This window comes from Abramis brama (genome assembly GCF_963993115.1).
Source record: "Abramis brama genome assembly, chromosome: 16".
NCBI lineage: Eukaryota > Metazoa > Chordata > Actinopteri > Cypriniformes > Leuciscidae > Abramis > Abramis brama.
In genome coordinates, this window is record NC_139978.1 from 2,608,477 (window position 1) to 2,632,367 (window position 23,891).

The following is a 23,891-nucleotide window of genomic DNA, read 5'->3' on the forward strand; positions in this document are numbered from 1 at the left end:
GGAGCTTCTGATCAAGTTGGTGTGTTGAAACAGGTCAAATAACAACATCAGATTTCTATGGGTAAAATTAACAAAATCTAATTCAAAATTAACTTGCATTGAAACATTAAGATATAATGCTATAAGCCTTGGATAAAACACACACACACACACACACACAATTATTAAAAATAAAAGATCTCAAAACCCTTATACATGTTTTATCTATTGCTCTTCTTTATTTGTCAGTTTCTCCAGGGTCTGTCATGCTCCCTCTCTCTTATAATAGCCACTTTCCGACCAAGTAGTTACAGGAACTTAGTTCTAGGAACTGTCCACTTCTAAACAGTTCTAAGAACTACTCTCCCCCAAACTTGGTTTTGCTGTTTGCATTCGCACTGGCCAAGTGGCCATAGGAACTGGTAGGAGGGGTAAGGGAGTGACGCAAGCACGGTGACTTTTATTTTGACGGCGCGACGGACCTTTATTTTGGCGGCGCTGAGAACGCCAGAGCAAACAATGCTCGCATTCTCTGTGTTTATTAGTTAGCGATCTGTCTAACAGTACTGTTTAATATGTTATTAGATAGAACTGTTATAGAAAGTAGACAGTATATGAAAAAAAGCTTATGCCGTGTGGTTGATGTCCAGTGTTGCTAGCTGGGCAGATAAACTTAAGCATGTTTGTCAGCAGCCATATTACCCTGTAGCCCAAGACTGGTTGCCCACTGAAGCTAAGCAGGGCTGAGCCTGGTTAGTACCTGGATGGGAGACTCCTGAGAAAACCAGGTTGCTGCTGGAAGAGGTGTTAGTGAGGCCAGCAGGGGGCGCTCACCCTGTGGCCTGTGTGGGTCCTAATGCCCCAGTGTAGTGACGAGGACACTATACTGCCAAAAGAGCACCGTCCTTCGGATGAGACGTTAAACCGAGGTCCTGACTCTCTGTGGTCATTAAAAATCCCAGGATGTCCTTCGAAAAAGAGTAGGGGTGTAACCCCGGCATCCTGGCCAAATTTGCCCCTTGGCCTCTGTCTATCATGGCCTCCTAATCATCCTCATATACTGATTGGCTTCATCACTGTCTCCTCTCCACCAGTAAGCTGGTGTGTGGTGGGCGTTCTGGAGCAATATGGCTGCCGTCGCATCATCCAAGTGGATGCTGCACATTGGTGGTGGTTGAGGAGTTTCCCCCCTTCTATGTAAAGCGCTTTGAGGTCTCAGAAAAAGCGCTATATAAATGTAACAAATTATTATTATTATTATTATTATTATTATGTTTGGCTTGGTCCCCTCAAAGTTGCGTTGGATTTTCTCTTCAGCATAAAGGTTTAGAGACCCATCTATCACTGTTTTCCATGTTTGTATAGTTAGTTTCTGGAGTAAATATATAGGCTATAATCTGTGTGTTTACATTCTAGCTGTTTTAAAAATGGCGGGTGCTGGTGTTCTGCGTGCGTTCGGTCAATCAGCGTACACTAACGTCACGGATAGTTCCTATAGTGCTGGTTTAGACCCTACTCTGAAGTAGGACCTAAATTAGTTCCTACAAATGGAGTTCCTAGAACTAAAATCGTTCCTAGTTCCTGCGGTGCGAACACGCCGATATCCGGGTACTTTAGCCAATAGTTCTAGGAACTGTGAAAAGATTCCTCCGGTCGGAAAGCGGCTAATGATTTCTTCTCATGCTGAAGTTTCAGTGATCAACACTCCTCTGTTTATCTGCTGATTGTCAGTGTTTGGAGAAACAAAGATCAACAGATTAAAAGTCCTGAATAAACAGGAGAAACGGAGATGTGACAAAAGTTTGTCTCTCATGGATCACTCGTCAGCACCTTTAACACTTATTTAGTATTTCTTGTTAATTATGAAAAATATACTCACTTTATTAGCATAAAGGCACTTCTTAACAAATATAATATCAATATACATTCAGTCACATCACTGTTTATTTAAATATATACACATATGCTACATTATTGCATTCTTTTCTACTCACTATATTTGTCACGAATCTGGTCCATGCACTTCCCCTTGGTCACCACCAGAGGTCGCCCACTCACAGCATGGACTCTTGCGCTTCTGATTCCACTAATCATGCTCACACCAGAGAACAATCACACACTATCTCACACTCTTTATAAGCCTTGGACTTTCTGTCCCTGTTGCCGAGTATTGTATTGTGTTTAGCTCTCCCTTAGTGTTAGCTACTCTACAGAGTCATCCAGTGATCTTAGTCTGGCCTTGTCCTTTGTGTTTTCCTGTGTTCTGATTCTTGCCTGTGTTTCCTGGATTAACCTTTAGGACCCTTTGGACTCTGTTTGCACCTCGTTTGGATCATTGCTGTTTACCTGGTTTACCTCTCCTTGCCTTGCCCCTGTTGGATATTGTTTGCCGATCGTCCACCCACGCTTGCCCTAAGGTTCATTCTGTGTCATGCCTCTGCCATACCTGTTTGCCGTTTATTGACCCTGCCTGTGTGATGACCATGGTTTGGAATAAAGCCTTGCATTTGGATCCGCATGTCTTGTTCGCCCCGTTACAATATTACTGTACTGTTAGATGTATTTGTTTTATTTAAATCAAATGTTATTTTATCAATTAATATTTGTTAATCAAATGTTTATTTAGTTTTTTTTTATTTACATCAAATTGTTTATTTGCATTTTTTATTATGTTTTAAATAAACATACATGGTTTAATTGTCAACAGTATGATCCATAACATGCATTTACAAAATACATTTTTATTGCATGTAAAAAACGGACACAAAAGTACATTCCTTTTGCGGAAATGCAATTGCCTTTCTTCATTTAGTTTGGTTAGGACTAATCGAAATAGGATATAAATAATCATTTGTGCATGTTTCAATGAGGTTCACAGTCTGTTTTTAATGGATTTAAAAAAAAATAATTCATAGGCATTTGTGACGGCCCGAGTGGTGGCCGCACAAGAGCGGTAATGTGGATGCATACACGCGCGCACACACATGCACACACGCCAACATGCATACATTTACACAAAGGCTATACATTTAAGAATACTCTTTATTTAAACTTATTTTGTCATTCATATTCATTTGTTTCAGTATAATGATGGATCATAATAATCACACAAAACAAACAATATTAATGATTTCTTTATTGTTAAGTTTTCACATGTTTACGTTTACAGCACATTTTATATACATTGTTACTGATTTGAAGTGCACACAAATTAGTTACATTGTATATGTTACTTATATTTGTTTCTATTTTGAGTTAAGTTTACCGTGATGAACTTCAGACATGGTCCGCTGCAGCCGCATCCTGGCGTAACAAGGATTAGAGTCCGGGCAGGAACAGAGAATTTAAGCGTTATTGGTTCCGCCCGAACATACCATTTGCTGGAATTGCCCGGGGGAGGAAGAAACGTTAATGTCTTTATCAATTGATTTATTTAGTTGTATATTTATGATATTTGATTATATTTTGCTTTTCTTATCTTTATGTACTATATACATTTGTTTGATTTGATTTTGATTTACTTATGGTTATATGTTGAGTGTAAAGTTGAATTGTTTCCCCTCTTAATTTGTAATGGGCCCATCCTTTCCTTTATAAACTGTTGCTTTGTTCATTTGAGCAGGTCAGTTTTAGTTTGTTTGGTTGTTTTTTTTGTCTAGCTGTTTTGATCTCATTTTCTGTTGGTTTATTTTTGTTGTATGAAAGTTATGAGTTTGTAAAGTTAATTTGTGTTCCTTGTTCTTGGCTTCTCGGTCCCTCACATATGGTGGCAGCGGTGGGATATTTCAGTCGGTCAAGGACACAAAGCTGTGTTTTGTTTTTTCTGCCCCTCGAGGCTGTGTTTTTTTTCCCCTGTTAATATGAGTCGTACCTTAAAGAAAGGTGGTCCTAAGGCTCCTCCCTTGCAGCAAGAGGAAGAAAAGGGTGAGGAGGACCAGGACATGGTTGAAGGAGCTGAAGGAGGCGAGGCAGTGGGAGACAGAGAAGTTTCGGTGACTGAGTTGGCAAATCTGCTTCGAGCCCATATGGCCAGGACGGAAGGCCGGGAGACCGTAAGACAGCAGGAGCAGGCGGATCAGGAGCGACGGTTTAAGGCTCTTCAGCACCAGTTCGGGCTTTTGCAAATAGAAGTCCAAGCACGCACCTCTCCTAATCTTCACTTATCTGATGTTGACCGGGAGTCCCGGGAAAGGCCGAATGCGGATCCTTTAGATTCTGATGGAAACTCCGTGGCTTCAGCTCATCGGCAGAGTTATAATCAGGTTGGGAACAATATAGGCCCACCATTATCTCAGATACCTCGATTGGAGAAGCTGAGTGACGCTGATGATGTAGAACACTTCCTTGTGACTTTTGAAAGGATTGCTGTTGCTTGTAGGTGGACTAAAACTGATTGGGTTTGGCATTTAATCCCTTTGCTGACGGGTAAAGCAAGAGCAGCTTATGTCAATATGGATGTGAATGAGTCTACTGACTATGACAAAGTGAAGTATGCTATTCTAAAGAAATATGATGTTAATGCTGAAACTTATCGACAAAAGTTCCGTTCCTTATCAGTAGATCCATCGGAAAGTCCCATAGAGCTTTATAACCGGCTCAAAGAACTCTTTGGAAAGTGGGTCCAGCCTAAGAGGAAACAGGTGGAGGAGGTGAGTGAGATCATCATTCTGGAGCAATATCTTAGAATGCTGTCCCCTGAACTCCAGGTGTGGATTCGAGAGAGAGATCCCAGAACCGCAGCAGAAGCAGCGTCTTTGGCGGATGTGTTTGTTGCAGCCAGAGGAAAGAGTAAGCCGTGGGCTTGGAAATCTGTCAATGATCGCCGTTCTTCTGACATGCCTCACTTTCAGCAAAGGAAGGTGGAGGGGTCTGGTAAGCCCTACATGGGGAAACCTGCTTCAGCCAAACTAAATTTTTCACCTAAACGACCTCCCATATGTTACCTGTGTGGTCAAGAAGGGCACACTAAACCGAATTGTCCAAAGATCTCAGTTCAGCTTACCCAGCTATGTTTTGTACCAAGGAGGGATGTATCCAAATCCCCAAGCTCTTTGAGAACTACAAATGTGGAGATAAATGGTGAGAAATTGACTGCTTTGATTGACACCGGCAGTGATCAGACTCTGGTAAGAAGAAAGTTCATATCACCCTCTTTGATCAGCACAGTCAACAAATTACCTATTTGCTGTGTACATGGAGATGAGAGACTGTTACCTACCGCCAATGTTTATGTCAAAATAGAAGAACAGACTTACCTGGTGAAGGTGGGGGTGGCTAATAACTTGTCTTTTCCTGTGATTCTGGGCCGAGATATACCAGTGCTGTTGGAGTTGTTGCACCCGACTCGACAGTGTAACGTGGTGGTGACCAGAGCAAAGGCCAACCAGTCAGAGGGGATTGAGCACCAACTAAGTACTTTACCTTTCTTCAATGCAGAGATTGAGACCGGGGTGTTGAAGAGGAGAAAGACTAGAAGAGAAAAAAGACAAGAAAAGGTAAAATATGCTGCTCATACAGTGTCTGAAAATATGGCCTGTGACTTACCTGTGAACTTCCAGGTGCCCACCAACATCATTCAGATGCAGCAGGAAGATGCTACTCTCACAGGGTGCTTTGCTAGAGCTGCAGAGGTAAGAGAGAAGCCTCTAGAGGACAGTACAGCCAGATATGTGATAACGAAGGGAATACTCTATCGAGAGATCGGGGTCCAGAAACAACTTGTGGTTCCACAGTGTGTTCGAGAGATGGTGTTACATCTAAGTCACTCGATTCCTTGGGCTGGCCACCTGGGGAAAAACAAGACTACTGCAAGAATTAAAAAGTGTTTTTTCTGGCCTGGTTTAAAAGTAGATGTGGCCCAATTTTGTAAAAGCTGTCCTGTGTGTCAGAAGGTTTCCCTCAGACGTCCGTCAAGAGCACCACTACAACCACTTCCTATCATTGGTACTCCGTTTGAGAGGCTTGGAATGGATGTCGTTGGTCCAGTGGAGAGGAGTCGCTCAGGGAACCGTTTCATGCTGGTAATAACGGATTACTCCACCAGATACCCAGAGGTATTTCCGTTAAGATCTGTGAAGGCGAAACCTGTAGCTACTTCCTTGGTCCAGTTATTTTCCAGGGTCGGATTTCCAGCAGAAATTCTAACCGACCAGGGCACTAATTTCATGTCTACCTTGTTGAAGCAGGTCTACCAGCTCTTAGGAATTAAGAGTCTGCGTACTACTCCCTATCATCCCCAAACGGATGGGTTGACTGAGCGATTCAACCAGACTTTGAAGCAGATGTTAAGGAAGTTTGTCAGTGAGACTGGTCAAGACTGGGATCAATGGTTGCCCTACCTTCTATTCGCTTATCGGGAAGTCCCTCAAGCTTCCACAGGCTTTTCTCCTTTTGAGCTGTTGTATGGCCGTGATGTCAGGGGCCCATTGGCTCTGCTCCAGGAGATGTGGGAAGGGAGTCCTGAAAAGAAAGAGCCTACCAGTGTTGTCGCCTATGTTCTGCAAATGAGGGAACGGTTGAAGAAGATGACTGTTTTGGCTCAGAATCACTTGGCGGAAGCCAGCGGAAAGCAGAAAACCTGGTATGACCCCCTGGCTCGAGAAAGAGATCTGGAGGTCGGTAAAAAGGTACTTGTCATGTTGCCTAGTCGAGAGAGTAAACTGCTAGCAAAATGGCAGGGTCATTACGAGATCAAGAAACGCCTGGGTCCTACGACTTATGAAATCAGTATGCCGGGTCAAGATCGATCTAGTCGGATCTTGCACGTTAACCTGTTGAAAGAGTGGGTTCCTCGTCCTGAAAAGTCACAGTCACTGATGATTCGCTGTATTGAAGAGGAAGAATCCGATGAGCAGTATCTGCCGCAGCCAGTTCCTGGGGACATAGGGTTAGATCATCTAACAGCTTCCCAGCGGTCACAGGTACAAGTTCTCTTCACTTCGAAGGTATTTTCTGAATATCCTGGGTTTACCAACTTGATTGAACATGGTGTAGTACTGAAACCTGATGCTGTCGTGAAACGCCAGAGCTATAGGATACCTGAAAGATTCCAGGTGACCTTGCAGGAAGAGGTAGACCTTATGCTCCGCTTGGGCATTATTGAGCCTTCGAACAGTGAGTGGTGTCACCCCATAGTCCTTGTGCCAAAGAAGGACGGGAGTATAAGGTTCTGTATTGATTTTCGATATCTGAATTCAGTATCACAGTTTGATTCCTACCCTACTCCTCGCATAAGTGACCTAATTGATCGGTTGGGCCAATCCAAATATCTCACAACAATGGACCTTTCCAAAGGCTATTGGCAAATTCCACTGACTCCATCCTCGCGGCCCTTGACTGCATTTAGAACACCAAGGGGCCTTTTCCATTTTAAGGTGTTACCTTTCGGCCTTCATGGGGCCGTGGCGACGTTTCAGAGGTTAATAGATCAAGTATTACGTGGTTTACCTTTTGCTGCTGCATATCTTGACGATATTGTCATTTACAGCAACACCTGGGAGGAACATGTGCAGCATCTCAGAGAAGTCTTGCAGCGTCTTCAGAATGCCGGCCTAACTGTCAACCCCACCAAGTGTGCTATAGCTAAACAAGAGACCGAATACTTGGGCTATGTCATTGGCCAGGGTGTTGTGTGACCACAGGTGAAGAAAGTTCAAGCCTTGGAGAAGTGTGTGGTGCCCCAGACACGTAAAGACCTGCGCTCATTTCTGGGTATGGCTGGATTTTACCATCGCTTTGTCCCTAACTTTTCCAGCAGGGCTGCTCCATTAACTGACATGGTGGGGGCACGTTGCCCGAACCAATTGCAGTGGACTGAGGAGAGATCAAAAGCCTTCCGGGACATCCAGGGAGCTTTGACAACTAGTGCTGTGCTACACAATCCTGATTTTAGTCGTCCTTTCATTGTACAGACTGATGCCTCTGAGAGGGGAGTGGGAGCCGTTCTATTGCAAGGACCACCAGAGAGCCGACAGCCAGTGGCTTACATCAGTCGTAAACTGTTTCCAAGAGAAATACGTTATTCAACGGTGGAAAAGGAGTGTTTAGCCATAAAGTGGGCGTTGGATTCCTTGCGATACTATCTATTAGGCCGTGAGTTTACCATGGAGACTGATCATAGAGCATTGCAGTGGTTGGAGAAAATGAAGGATTCTAATGGAAGGATTACAAGATGGTATCTCGCCATGCAGCCCTTCAGATTCAAGATACAACACGTTTCTGGTAAAGTCAACGCTACTGCTGATTATCTCTCCCGCTCTACTGGCGAGATTCCTGAAGGGGGGGGAAATGTGACGGCCCGAGTGGTGGCCGCACAAGAGCGGTAATGTGGATGCATACACGCGCGCACACACATGCACACACGCCAACATGCATACATTTACACAAAGGCTATACATTTAAGAATACTCTTTATTTAAACTTATTTTGTCATTCATATTCATTTGTTTCAGTATAATGATGGATCATAATAATCACACAAAACAAACAATATTAATGATTTCTTTATTGTTAAGTTTTCACATGTTTACGTTTACAGCACATTTTATATACATTGTTACTGATTTGAAGTGCACACAAATTAGTTACATTGTATATGTTACTTATATTTGTTTCTATTTTGAGTTAAGTTTACCGTGATGAACTTCAGACATGGTCCGCTGCAGCCGCATCCTGGCGTAACAAGGATTAGAGTCCGGGCAGGAACAGAGAATTTAAGCGTTATTGGTTCCGCCCGAACATACCATTTGCTGGAATTGCCCGGGGGAGGAAGAAACGTTAATGTCTTTATCAATTGATTTATTTAGTTGTATATTTATGATATTTGATTATATTTTGCTTTTCTTATCTTTATGTACTATATACATTTGTTTGATTTGATTTTGATTTACTTATGGTTATATGTTGAGTGTAAAGTTGAATTGTTTCCCCTCTTAATTTGTAATGGGCCCATCCTTTCCTTTATAAACTGTTGCTTTGTTCATTTGAGCAGGTCAGTTTTAGTTTGTTTGGTTGTTTTTTTGTCTAGCTGTTTTGATCTCATTTTCTGTTGGTTTATTTTTGTTGTATGAAAGTTATGAGTTTGTAAAGTTAATTTTTTTCTTGGGTTCAAATAAAGACCCATTTTTTGTGCAAAGCTTGTGTTCCTTGTTCTTGGCTTCTCGGTCCCTCACAGCATTCATAAGTCTAATATATCGTGCAACATATTTGCATCAACCAATATTAGTGTTTATTCTGGTAATTTTCTCCATCGGACAGATCTTAGAAGCACAATCCTATTCATACAGTATAAACTGTGGCTGGTTCTAGAAGTGTGAGATGTGGGACAAAACACATTCAGCAGAACGATAAATAACTACAATGATTTGTTGTAATGAATGTTATAAGAGCTGTGTAATATAACAGTGTTCTCACCATTTCCAACATGAAAGCATGATTTTTTTAATTATTTAAAAGTATGTTTTAAAAGATACAAAACAGATTTTATTTTCCCTGTAAAATTATTATTTTTTACAGTGTACCTGTACCTCAAGAGCACGGCTCAGATAATCACTGTTTATGCCTGTGAAAAAACACAAAAACACAGTAGCTATTAAGCACAAAATATTGATTTATTCTTAATTAAACTTGTACACAGTCTGTGTTGTGAGTGCATTTCGTTTGGATCTGAGCGGAGCAAAGTAATGCAGAGAAGGGTGAAGCAATCATTCACACAGAAAAGACCGGGAAAAGTCCATAACCATCAGATCCGTGAGACACAAACATGGCAAAGTGGAGTAATTATTGCCAGATATATTATCAGCATTAATAACGGCAAGAACAAAACATCAGAAACCTCCCGGAAACGTTTCTAACTGCAGATCATTGTACATCCTGTACAAATGCATGAAAAACACATTACAGGACAGAAGCTGCAGCAAAACTAAGCACTGAGGAAATAAATACTAGAGGACTGTACAATTCACAGTTTGGCAGTTATAATAGAAATATAACCCTGACTAAAGATTGAATCATACAAACATACAAATAAAACCAGACTTTATGTTGGGATGTGGATTTTGGATGTAAATACGTTTTGTACACCTGTGAGCTATTATTCAAACTCTTGCACTTTCTCATGCTAAATCGCTTTTATTTAAAACAACAATAAATATGAGTCATGACTAACAATTGCACTGCCCTCTTAAAAGAAATTAAAACTCAACATCATTAACACTGTGCAAGAAGGAATAAACTCAGCCACTATGCAAAGCAAATAAAAATGATACATTTGGTAAAACAGTCAAAAGTAGTTTGTCAATGTTCACATTATGGGTTGGGATAATGCAGCACGTAACAGGGAGGGTGAATCACATGCAATGTCATTTTGACACACATTCAGAGTCAAACCTGCATTCAGTCCCTGTGTTACGCTGTAAAGAGGGAAGGCGGCGCACTTATAAGAGCACGTTTACACAGTAATTCTTAATTCTGTATTTGGGCGTCCGCGACGCTTTGATGGCATGCATCGTTCATCAGATCATCGCAATGTAAACCAGTCGTTCCTCAAATAAGTCTGAGACTCTGTGCTTAGTGCAGTATTGCTTATGAATGATTGTAACCAATCAGAAACCCAGACATCAACCGCATTCGTTCATCAATCTAGCTACTAGCTACACTTCAAATGATTAGGTTTATATTTAATGCAAACTTGCTTCAACTGAAAGGGGACGTAAATAGAAAAAAGATCACTCAAAAAAAAAAAAAGAAAGAAAAAACGCCATTGCATTAGGAACAGAAGAGGAATGTTTTCCCCCATTTAAAATCGATTCATACCTTTCGAGGGAAAACTGATGACCGATCAAGGCACTACATCATCCTGAATTGTGTTTCTTAAAGTAGGGATTTTGTCCTGTGGTCTGAAATTGCTGGATATTTCTGTAAACCGCCAATGAAAGTGCTGTAAATGAATGAAACACGTATGATTGGAAAACAGGACTGATATTTCTGACCATAAATCAACGTTCAGCACTGGGACGCTTTCATAAAACATTTATGTATTTTTTCCATTCTTACACAAATCGTCATGAGATTTAGATAAGAATGACTACATTTATTCTGCTCCTGTTTCAATAATAAGGCCCAATATGCCTGTTTATGTATCCGTATGTTTTAGTCAATCACCAAAATGATTATGACATGATACTTCATGGCAGTGGAATTGAAGGCCTAATCTCAGCCGAACCCTTAACACTAACACTCCTTGATTCATATTCAAACATAAGAGCTAAAAGGTCAAAACAAACAAACAAACGTGCAAGCGGCGCCCACAGGACTGGTTTGATACATTAACACACTCCTCATGCCCACATTCACACACACACACACACACACACACACACACACACACACAAACTCACACCTCATATTTACAGGCTCAAAGGCTTCATACAGACGCCCATCCCATCCAACAGCGATCTAAAGCACACAGACATCGAGGAGAGATTATGTTTTGATCCTGAAGCCGAGTTAAAACGTGTTGCAGGAACTCCCAGTCAGTTTGAGTTTGCGTGATTATCCATCTGCAAGTGTGCATTGATTAGCCTTATGCAGAAGAGAGTTTGAAGCGCTCATGCAGTCCTGGCTTTGCTGGGGCACATTGGGGCGTCTGGGCTTTTGACCACCAGAGGAAACGTCTGCAGTGTCGGGCCGGCCATGGTCGGATACGGGACCATAGCGGCCGTGCCAAACATTCCCACCGGACTGGGCAAACCGGACCATTGGTGTGGATACACAGGGGCTGGCATCATCCCAGCGAAGGGGGCGGTGGGCATCAGGTATCCGCCCCGCTGGATGACGGGCGACGGGCCGCTGGTGATGCCGTGAGGCATGATGGGACCCAGAGCTGCTGACAGCGGGCAGGACAGGGGTAGATGGAGCTTCACAGCCGCCGCAGGGATTGAGCCTCTAAACTACAAGAGAAGAGAGAGACCAGATAAAATAACACTGCTTTATGGTTTCTCATGGTTTATGTTTATTCACTTTATATGCTTTAGAAATTTTAGCCTTAGAAAATAATTATTGGGTGCTTTAATCAGAGAATTGCGTAATGTCATTGCGTGATTACATAAACTAACCGGTGAATAGTTTTTTTAAACTGGTTCATTGAAACGAACTGTCCGAAAGAACCAGTTCGCGGAACTGACCACCTATGACTCGTCAGAACAATAGACTGTAAAAAAATATTGGCCTTAGTGTCCGTGACATCACCTGTAGGTTTCTGAAGAGCAATTTTGAAACCCAAAGTGGGCGGAGCCGGCCGTAGCCATCTTGGCAGCGCGTCCCTCCCGGATTAACAAAAATGGGCAAAGGGGCGGATTAGCTGAGGTGACGTGACGTGACGCTAACAGACAGCAGACAAACGGCTAGTAGTGACAGCAGCTGCAATCCACCTGTCACTCAAGTGGCCACGCCCCTAATTATGCAGAACTTTAAAGCTTAATATAATTTAAATGGATGACCCCCTCTACCTTTAGTTAGTTCCCTTTCTGTTCGTACTGATTGGGATCACGCTTAGGGAGCCTGTCATCTTCGAGTATTGAAAAAACTAACCAATGCACATTGGCGTGCAAGAGACCCCGCAGCGAGGGTATAAACACGGAAGCGGATGCACACGCCACTTTGTCTTCCTCTTCGGAGCCGATTGATGTCTCTGTGTTGGAGTGTTTTCTAACAACGAGCGAGTGTGTTGGTGCTTCTTCTGGAAGTCTCTCCCGGTGCTGGTGTGTTACAGTACGAGTGCAGCGGTGATAGCGAGTCCTCTGAGCTCTCAACTGCTGTTTTATCAACATCAGTGTGTTTGTTCTGACGGTGGTTAGAGGGTGAAGAGGGTGAAGAGGGTGAGTGCTTTACTGGTACAGGCTGCACCACCTCCTTGTCAGTGTTGCCGCGGTCATTCCCTGTGTGCTCCGGCACTGGTTGAGAACGCTATTTCCTGAAAGAGCAACACGGGTGTGTCTGCGTCTTTTTCAAGATGCCACTCCACCCGTGCGTTTCTGGATGCGGTTGTTCACTGTCCCCAGCTGACAGTCACAATAGATGCATCACGTGTTTGGGCTTACAGCACGCTGAAACAGCTTTTGTGGATAGTTCATGTTTCAATTGCGGGAACATGACTATCTCTGTGTTAAGATCGAAACTCCCCACTCCCATGCCCCGCTCTAGCGTCCCCTCTGGCCAATCCCAGAGGAGACCTACTGTGCCGTGTGGGATGTGTGATCTGAGGATCATAGTGAGGGCTTCCCCATCCGGTAACCAGTCCCCGTGGGCCCCTCACTCCTCTGTGGCACCGCAGCCGGTGGAGCTCCATGTGGAACGTGCTGGTCCCTCTAGAGTGGACCGACCAGCCGTTTTGTTCGGGTCTCCTCATGAGGACAGGATGTCGATCGCTACATCGGAAGAGGAGCTCGACTCTGGAGATGATGATTTAGCTGTGCTACCTCCTTTTGGGAGAGTAGTGTTGCCAGAATTAGATGCAGAAATGTCAGCTATGCTGAAACGGGCCACCGAGTCGGTCGGGCTCGCGTGGAACCCTCCACCGCGTCCCAAACCATCTCGATTGGATGATTGGTTTCTGGGGCGGGCCGGGCTGGTCCTGGCCCGCCGCCCCAGTGCCATTCCTTCTCGAGGTGCATGAGGAGGTTACTAGGTTGTGGACGGCACCTTTTTCTGCCAGAAACCGCCTTAGCACCTCCTCCCCCCTCACCACCCTTGACAGAGGAGCGGCGAATGGTTACAAGGCTATCCCTCCAGTGGAGCGGTCTGTCGCGATGCAGCTGTGTACGGCGACCGCTACCTCTTGGAAGGGTGATCCTCGTCTCCCCTCTCAGGCCTGTAAGTTCTCGTCCGTTCTCGTGGGCAAGGCTTACAAAGACTGTGGGCAAGCCGCCTCCTCCCTGCATGCCATGGAGTTGCTGCAGGTCCACCAGGCCAAAGCACTCTTGGACATGCACAAGGGTCGTCCAGACCATGAGCTCATGGATGAGCTCCGCACCGCAATCAACCTTGCTCTCTGGGGTAAGAAGGTTGCGGCTCACACAGTCAGTCTGGCGATGTCCACCTTATTGGTCCAGGAGCACCATCTCTGGCTCAACCTGGCCGATATGAGGGAGGCCGACAAGTCTCGGTTACTGAACTCCCCCATTTCCCAGTTTGGGCTCTTCGGCGACGCGGTGGAGAACTTCGCCCAACAGTTCACCTCTGCCCAGAAGCAGACGGAGGTGATATGGCACACCCTGCCCCGGCGGCCCGGTGGCAGATTCTCCGCTTGCTCGTCGCCGAGGGGGTCCCCCTGGTGCGACCTCTGCTCCCACTAGGCCACAGCAGCATCCTTCATCCAGACCTCAGAGTGGAGCCAGCTGCAGGCAGGGCGCCCAGGGATGGAGGAACGAGCTTTGGGAGATGGTGACTGAACCACTCCCTCCCCTGAGGCTGAGGCTGAGGTTGGGTGACAGAAAACAGAAAGAGGCACAAAACAAAGATTCTCCACCTGGCCCTCCTCCGGGGGAGAGAGTGGTTTGGTCACCATCTCCCTCCCCCGGAAGAGGGCCGGGTGGAGAATCTCTGTTTTGTGCCTTTTCTGTTTTCTGTCACTCACATTTTAAAAGAAAGAGCAAATTCCTCCCAAGAGGGCCAAACTGGCGGTGTACAACCCTGTAAAGCCTAGCCACCCTCAGCCCCCTCTTGTATCGCCAGCCGGCAGCCAGGTGCGATTCGAGGACCCGATTACGCCTTTTCATGCACCCCCTGCCGACCTGTGGAGACCGGTAAGTGTTGCACCGCACATTCGGACCACACTTCGGGTCACCCCCGGGCCTTCCGATTCGGGTCCCTGTCTTCCATCTCGCTGCCCCACCCCAGGTACGACAGTGGTGCCTCTGGTCCCCCTGGCCCGGTTCGTGGAAGCCTGGAGAGTGCTTTCCAACTGGTCCAGCTGGCTCCTCCGCACCATCAGACTCGGCTATACGATTCAGTTCGGCCGGCGTCCGCCCAAGTTCAGCGGTGTTCATTACACTTCGGTGTTGAGCGAATGTGCCCCTGTCATGCGTGCGGAGATCACAGTCCTACTAACAAAGGATGCGATAGAGCCGGTCCCTCCAGCTGATATGAAGACCAGCTTCTACAGCCCGTACTTCAATGTACCAAAGAAAGGCGGTGGGTTACGACCAATCTTGGACATGCAAGTCTTGAATCGGGCCCTTCACAAGCTTCCGTTCAAGATGCTAATGCAGAAATGCATTTTTGAATGCATCCCCACCCGAGATTGGTTTGCAGCGAGCGACCTGAAATACACGTACTTTCATGTCTCCATAGTCCCATGACACAGGCCATTCTTGCGCTTTGCGTTCGAGGGTCGAGCATATCACTACAAAGTCCTACTCTTCGGGCTGGCCCTGTCGCCCCGCGTCTTTACGAAGGTCGTATCCTCCACTATCTCGACGACTGGCTGATGCTAGCTCAGTATCGGGAGCAGTTGTGCGAGCACAGGGACTTGCTGCTCCAGCATATCAGTCAGTTGGGTATTCGGGTCAACTGGGAGAAGAGCAAACTCGCCCCCTTGCACAGGATCTCTTTTCTCGGTCTGGAGCTGGAGAACAATAACCCCTAGTCCAGCAAAGAGTTGGTGCCGCTTTGGAACCAATTTTCCTGGCCGAGAACCGGTTCTTTGGCTGTCGAAACACAAAGAACTGGTTTGCGAGTAGGCACCGGCTCCGAACCGGTACCAGCACTGCCTTGGTGGAAAAGGGGAATATGTGGACAGAACGCAAAGCCTCAGGACCGCAGACCAGCTCTTCGTCTGTTACTGAGGCCAGCAGAAGGGAAAGGATGTCTCCAAGCAGAGGTTGGCCCACTTGATAGTGGATGCCACCGTCTTAGCGTATCAATCCCAAGACGCACCATGCCCCCCGGGTTGCGAGCCCACTCCACTCGGAGTGTAGCTTCTTCCTGGGCACTGGCACAGGGTGCCTCGCTGACAGATATTTGTAGAGCTGTAGTCTGGGCGACACCAAACACTTTCGCTAGATTCTATAGCCTACATGTCGAGCTGGTAGCTTCCTGTGTGCTCTCTTCGCATAGAGGCCAGCCAAAACCATAAGCCCTGCTTGAAGTGTCGGCTTGCTGCGCCATTCCCCTCCTACGGACTGGATACATGCGCCATTCTTGCTCCAGTAGAGTTCCTCTTTAGCCGAACCCTGTTGAGTTTCTCCACACCCCTCGGCAATGGACGTGGCGGAGCATCTGTTGCCGGGCCTATCACTCGTATGCACTGGTGGAACTAGTGTTAGGCTGTGTCCCATATGTTGTGATCCGTACGGCGATCCCATATGTGTATTCTTCCACGATATGGCTCCCTGCGGCGAGCCCATGTCTTTCCCTTGCCAGAGCCCGCTCTGCTGTCTCAGACTGGTGTTGTCTCCCCACTGCTTAGGCCGGAGTCACCTCAGTGACATTCCATATGTTGTACTGCCCGGAAACGCCCAGTCCATATGTGTAACCTCCACATGATACCTCCCCAATGGGCAGGATGTGGCTTCCACAGCGTCTCCATTTCCACCGAAAGGGCACGCTTTTCCAGTGTTATCCAAGTCTGTCTGAGTGGGTCATGCGGAACAGCAGTGGACTGCCCTGGCCTAAGCCCTGTCCCATCTCCGCCTCAATATTGCGGGGGGTCAGGAGGCTTCCACTAGGCACTGGAAGGTGACAGCACTAGGTGGCATGTTAATTGGGATCCCAATCAGTATGTTACGTCTGACTATGTCGAACGTGACCGAACTGAAAGGGAACGTCTCGGTTACGTATGTAACCCTCGTTCCCTGAAAGAGGGAATGGAGACGTAGTCCCATCACCACTAGTGCTGGATCACTGCTGACCCCGGGCTCCACTCGGCTCCTCAGTGAAAAACAAGTGGTGTGTACATCCACTTCCGTGTTTATACCCGCGCTGTGGGGCGGAGCACGAGATGCCAATGTGCATTGGCTTGTTTTTTCAATACTCAAAGATGACAGGCTCCCTAAGCGTGATCCCAATCAGTACGGTAAGTCTAACTACGTCTCCGTTCCCTCCTTCAGGGTATGAGGGTTACAGACGTTCACATTTATAGTATGTCTCAATAATAATGCATCTGGTTAATAGAACAGAATATATACTCACTATAAAAAAATATTTGTTGGTTTAACTTAAAAAGTAACCTGGTGGCCTTAAAATTCCCTTAGAGTTCCCTCATATTCTCCAATGTTGCAGCTCCTCTCTGCCCAGTCTGTCAGTAACGCTCTGTTTAGTTCCGGTCTCTATGAAGCCCCTCCTCCTGAAAAGCACACTGTGCTCTGATTGGTCGGCTGGAGCAGTGTGTTGTGATTGGTCGAGAGCTTCGAGAGCGTTTAGAAAACGTCCTGCCCCTTACCATAATCGCCAGTTTCAACACACTACTAACTAACTCAACCAGACCCCTTTATTCTGCGTATGAATTATTTAAATGAGGAATATGACGTGTTCGTTCCCAGAAGAAAACTCAAGACTACAATGGAGGAGTTTCAGGGAGTTCAGAAACAGTGACACTGATATAGAGAAAAACTGAAGCTTTGCAGAACTTTTTCATGATCAAACAGCAACATTACACACTAAACACAGATGAACATGGAAAAAAAAAACATCCTTATTACAATTCTGGATGACAAACAGCATATAGTACCTGATTGGGGACTCTGGCCATTGCAGTGCTGCTGGTCTGGAAGGAGTGATGAGATCTCTGCGGTCTGATCTGACACACGGAGGGGCGGAGCTGAGGGGCGGAGGCAAGAGTCTCTTTCGCCCAATCATCAACCAGCTTGTGTAGGTCATCGGTGAATGTGCCAGTCTTGTTGTTGCTGTTGTTGGCTTGAGCCTGGACGAGCGCCGTGATTGGCCGAGGTGATGAAGCCGGCACAGCTGCAGATGATGATGATGATGAAGCACCAGCGTTATGAGACCCTGAGAAAGAGACAGAGAAAGACCTCAAGCTCAGAGAATTCACCCTGAAGTCCTCTGTAACCAATCTGCTGCTCACTGACAGATGATGAGATTCGTCACGTTACGCAGTGAAGTGTGGCTAATATCATGGTTAATCGTAACGCATTACTAGAGGTGTAAATATTTGCTTTGACAATGACTTGATTCAATACCAATTTTTAAGTTAATTAAATTTTAATAAACCATTCAAAAGTTCGAGGTCAGATTTTGAATAACACATGGTTTAAGAGTCACAGACAATCAATCAACCCCTTGCGTACTAAGATTTGTTCCCACCAATGAGTGAACAGACATTGAGTATGTACTTGAAATGTGTTGGTGGATCTGATTGTTTCTGTGTTTGTGTGTTTCTTGTTGTGCACTTGTTTCTAGCCTAAAATCAAGCAGCTGGATGGTTACAGAACCAAACAAAGAACAAAGCAATACACAAACCAGAAATACAGAAATCATAAAGGTTTCAATAAGCACTTGACTGCATTAACCATGCACTAGAAAAAAAAAATTCAAATGAATATAAAGAATCAATGCACATTTCACAATCTGCTGTTGCAAATGAAGAGCACTTAACACAGAGGCGAACGCTCATGCCAACAAAAGAAATGACAAGTGAAAAAAACAGAAAAGAAAGAAAGAAAGAAAGAAAGAAAGAAAGAAAGAAAGAAAGAAAGAAAGAAAGAAAGAAAGAAAGGGACTAGGAGCGAAGAAGAAAGGAGTGGGATATTTACTACTGTTGCGCTCTTTGCCTAGACAGAGTCGTTTCAGAGTGGACCCTACAAGAGCAAAACAGCAAAGACAGAGACGTTAGGGGCGGGGAAAAGCACATGGCAGAGCCCATTGGACAAGCTGATGCAGAAGAAAACATAGCGACCAATCAGTGAACAGATACAGAATCAGGTGTAGGGAGGCTTCATCTGTGTTCTCATGAGGTGTCGGTGGGTGACATGTTTGAATGGTTCATGAGCTAAAAAAGGCCTTTTGTGCAGACAACCTTAAAGCCTGGACTCTGAATGAGGTCCATCACTTTTGTTTGACTAAAGTGTCCTACTTTAAAGACCCAACGAAATGGTTTGACAGGCACAACAACGTTCCTTCCTGAATAGGTCATATTGAAATAGGATGTTGGTTTGGCTAAAATCATGACTGATCGTACTGTGGATGGACTTCTCACCACCAGCTTCACCTTCATTTAAGATCCAATGGCAGCTGTCAGAACATTTGCTTGTGTTGTAGCTTTAGAGGAGGACATTTAGTGTTTATAATTAAGGGCAAAAGGACTTTCTTATCCTCTGCTCATAGTCATAGTCCAATAAAATGCTCACCGGAATGATACAAACAGTCATGTGAAAAAGAAAGTACACCCTATTTGAATTCTATGGTTTTATGTATCAGGACATAAAATATCATCTGGTCTTTAGCAGATCTTAAAATTAGAACCTCAGATAAACAACACATGACGTTATATTATTTAAAAAAAATAAAGCCAAAATGGAGAAGGCATGTGTAATAAAACTAAGTACACCCCATGATTCCATAGCTTGTAAAACATCTTGGTAAACGTCTATGTAACCCTCGTTCCCTGAAGGAAGGAAAGGGAGACTTTGTCAACGTCCCGATGTAATTGGGATCACTTCAGGTAGCCCTACCATCATCGAGTGTATACAGAACGAGCAAATGCACATTGGCATGCGAAATTTGCAGAATTAACTTAAAGTAATCATTTTCTGTATGACTATCAGTCTCTTACTTTGCTGTGGAGGAATTCTGGCCCACTCTTCTTTCAGTTCATTGATGTTTGTGGGCATTTGTTTATGCACAGCTCTCTGGAGGTCCCGGCTCAGCATTTCACCTTGATTCTTTACTTTTTCAGCCATTCTGTTGTAGATTTGCTGGTGTGCTTGGGATCATTGTCCTGTTGCATGATGCAATATCATCCAAGCTTTAGCTGTCGGACAGTCTGCCTCACATCTGACTCTAGAATACTTTAATATCCAGAGGAGTTCATGGTCGACTCTATGACTGAAGGTGTTCAGGATCTGTGACTGCCAAACAAGCCCAAATCATCAAACCTCCACCAAAGTGATGGACAGTTGGTACGAGGTGTTTGTGCTGACATGCTGTGTTTGGTTTTCTGTGCATTATGGCCAAACATCTCCACTTTGGTCTCGTCTGTCCAAACGGCATTGTTCCAGAAGTCTTGTGGTTTGTTCAGATGCAACTTTGCAAACCTAAGCAGTGCCGCCATGTTCCTTTTAGGGAGAAGAAGCTTTGTCCTGGCAACCCTTCCAAACATGCCATACTTGTACCGTCTTTTTCTAATTGTACTGCCATGAACTTTAACATTCAACATGTTTACTGAGGCCTGTAGAGTATGAGGTGTAGCTCTCGTGTGTTTTGGGATTTCTCTGAGCATTGCACGCTCTGACGGTGGGGTGAATTTGCTTGTACGTCCACTCCTGGAAAAACTGGCTTGAATGTTTTCCACTTGTGAATAATCTTCCTTACTGTAGAATAATGGTCTTCAAATTGTTAGGAAATGGCCTTGTAACCCTTCCTTGATTGATTGGCTGCAACAATTGCTTCTCTAAGATCATTGCTAACATCTTTGTTCTTTGGCAATGCTCCAGACTAGCAAACTACCAAAACTTCTGCTTTTATAGAGTTGGTCAGTACACATGATCAATTAATCAAGGGCAGACACTGACTGCTACTTTCCCACTTCCCCATGGAAGCAATAAGACTTAGTTTGTCACCCATGGCTTCTCCATTTTGGCCAAGGTTTTGCTAAATAATGACACTATAAAATGCTGTGTTGTTCATCTGAAGTTGTATGATAAAATTATTTTTATTAAAGAGGGTGTACTTTCTTTTTCACATGACTCTATAGAGCAAATGACCTCAAAGCTAAAAGACAAAAACCTCATTTTGATTTCATGGGGTCTTTAAAAGTCAAGACTAATTAACTGAATCGTTGCTCAATCATATATGGTACGTGTCTGTGGCCGTGAGTAAAAATACTGTGCATTTAAGATTACAACTGAACTGATCTTCTCCTAAACATCCACTTTTAACTCTTTCCCTGCCATTGACAAGTTTTTCCAGCAATCCATGTTTCCACTGTTATACGGTAGGGGGCACTATTACACATCTTCTAAAATAGTACAGAATCTCTGGATCAAAACACAGACGAAGAAGAAGCAGAAACAAGTGATAGAAGCATTGCTTGCACACGTCAAATCACGCGATCATCAAACGGTATATAAATCAAAACTGCCTAACGTTACTGAATGAAATGTTGAATCCATGAAGAGTGGATGCTTTGTGAAGCTTTGAGGGCGTTGATGGATCGATCTACTCTATCTGTGTTTATCACTCTGAATCCCATCCGGATGAAGACTTGAACTAAAACATGATTTTTTTCCAGCTTTTTGTACAAAATGTTGCTTTTTTATGAAACGTATTCAAGTTTTAATAAAAAAGAATGCATGAATCTAGAATAAAACGTGTTTTTTTGTTTAAAAGCAGAGGCTCTGTTCTTTCTTTTGATATATTGACTGTTCAGATATTCATACATCAAAATATTCTTGGGGCCATGAAAGTTTTGTGAAAATGATCAAAAATGCTGGTGCTAGCTGGCAACTTTTTATAAAAAACGCTGGCGGGGAAAGAGTTAAAAGAATCACCAATTAAAACCAAACAACAAACATCTGGATGCATAAAAATACTTTTTATCCACCCCAGAAAGCACGGCATGAGTTATTTATAAACAGTTGAATGTTTTAAACAGATTTTACATTAAGCTTTAAAACATCATACGGTACAAAGAAAAATAATAAAGAAACAAAGCATTTCAAAGGGGAATTTGAATGCAACAAAAGTGCTGCATGCCAAATTTGAAAATCTAACTAGTAAATTACAAAGGGGGGGGGGGGGGGGACATTTTCCACACAATGAAGGTTAGAATGATGACTAAATCATAACTTTGACATGGAGGGAGACCAAGTATAAAAATAAAGCCTAATCTTCCTAATCACAGCTATGATGCACTGGTGGGGAAATTCATGTTTTTGTCCAAAATGAACCCTCACCTAGAGGAACAAAATACTACAAGCCAAAAGTAACAGAAACACAAGGTAAATAATATGCATCTGGGACAGTGTCATAGTAGAATCATGCAGGTGACAGCCAGAGAACAGGAAGTGAGGTAAAAAAATTCAAAATACAGCCCTGATGGTTTCCACAGCAACCTGCTCGTGCCCTTGGCATGCTCATCTTCCGAATCCAAACATGAGACGGCACGTCAACCATCGTCTCATTGGGGTTTTACGTGGAGTGAAAAGGAAAGAAGGCACAGATATATAGACGATACAAAAGCTTTGGCAGACAAATCAATACACGCTCTCTCTACTTTCAGTTGAATGTTGAGAATGGCTATGTTTGGGGGAAGACAGCTCACGTTATCGGTCAAAGCTGCAGCCCAGCACAAAGCATTTGTAAAGAAGACAAATTGAAGGCAGGACGAGTAGACATGAAGGTCTTTCCTGAATAGGATACACTGTAGACGCACAAATCCCAAAATGAGTTTGTGGGAATTTTTTTACTTTTTCTCAGTTGCAGTACATCGTACCATATTCATGGAAAGTGCCATCTGACATGAATATGGAAATGAAATGGCTGAGAATGTTGTTAGTAGATGTGAACATGTGGGAAATGCAGTACAGAAAAACCAAAGCAAATCACGAGAGAAGAGCAGAAAGAAATGGGGAAAGGAATTATGAGTAATAGAAGAAAAGTAGAACAAATACAAACAGATGGACATAGACACGGGTCCACTGAGGAATCTAGTGCGCGGTTTGCTACTAGATTTATAGGTGATTCGCTCGGATGTTTGGTGGTAAACGGTCCAGCCTGTGGAGAAATGAATATAAGAGGGAGAGAGAAAGGGAGAGAGAGAAAGAGAGAGAGGGAGAGAGAGACAGGTGTAACAGCCGACACAGGTAGCGTTCAGATCAGTACCCCATCAACAAGCATCATATCAGCAACACACCACAACATGGGTCAAGCGTCTCAGAAAACAGTGGTTAATGTAGATGTGGAAGTGTGTACATGTGCCTGTGTGTTTCTAACAATGGGAATGTTTTTCTGGAATTGATCAAATAGGTCACAGTCTTATGCATCATTAGCCACTTTCACACATAAACCCCATTTATGTTTAAAGCACTGTAACATTGCTGTATTAACATTCACTCAAAAGTGACTGAGTTGGTTTAACTGGTAACTACACCAGTATGAGGGGAAAAGTCGAGTTTTTTTCCTTTATTGCATTGACAACCATTCCAAATAATCCGACTGGTATTTTTCCGTCACTTCACGGCTCAAGAAAGTCCCTAGTAATGAGTTTGGGCCTGCATGTGCCGTCAAGCATGTTAGGATACCTTTTCCTTTCACAGGTTAAATCAACGTTGTGTCAGACATTATGGGAACAACCTCCAAGTGTGGCGATTGTCTGAAACCCATAGAATCACACAAGAATTAATTGGCTGGTGGCACTATCGCTGCCCTCAATAGTACAGCATTGTTGGTGCCTCAGAACGATGTGCCATCATCTTGCAGATTTCTCTTCTTCAAGATGTGATTTTTCTAGTGAATGCTTGTTAGGAGTTTGGCAGTGAGCAGGCTGACACTCTTCTCCAAAGTGGTAATGAAGCCTGGCTCTCTTTGGCTTATTCTTAGCTTTGGGACGTGGCGACCGATGCAGCCCAGCCAGAAGTGCAGTCTAAGTTGAATAAGTTAATGCTTATTGGCTGGCCATAGTACGTGTCCGCCTTGCAGGTCGCTGCCATATTTCCTGGATTTTGAGGTCCTGGAAGCAG

The 23,891-nt window shown here is 44.3% G+C and overlaps 1 protein-coding gene across 3 annotated transcripts in view; it reads right to left on the reverse strand.

Moving 5' to 3' along the window:
• Positions 1-8,007: 8,007 nt before the first annotated feature.
• LOC311066082 (serine/threonine-protein kinase WNK2) overlaps positions 8,008-23,891 on the reverse strand; it is a 73,224-nt gene continuing 57,340 nt past the window's right edge. For 2 of the 3 annotated variants that reach the window (XM_084087062.1, XM_084087061.1), the window contains exons 27-30: positions 22,828-22,926; positions 18,747-18,791; positions 17,705-17,982; positions 8,008-11,927 (exon numbers count right to left, since the gene is read on the reverse strand). In XM_084087062.1, coding sequence (XP_083943188.1) covers positions 11,586-11,927; positions 17,705-17,982; positions 18,747-18,791; positions 22,828-22,926 — 764 coding nt within the window. In that variant the 3' untranslated portion in view covers positions 8,008-11,585. The remainder of the gene's footprint in view (positions 11,928-17,704; positions 17,983-18,746; positions 18,792-22,827; positions 22,927-23,891) is intronic. The other variant, XM_084087063.1, reaches the window with a different exon arrangement.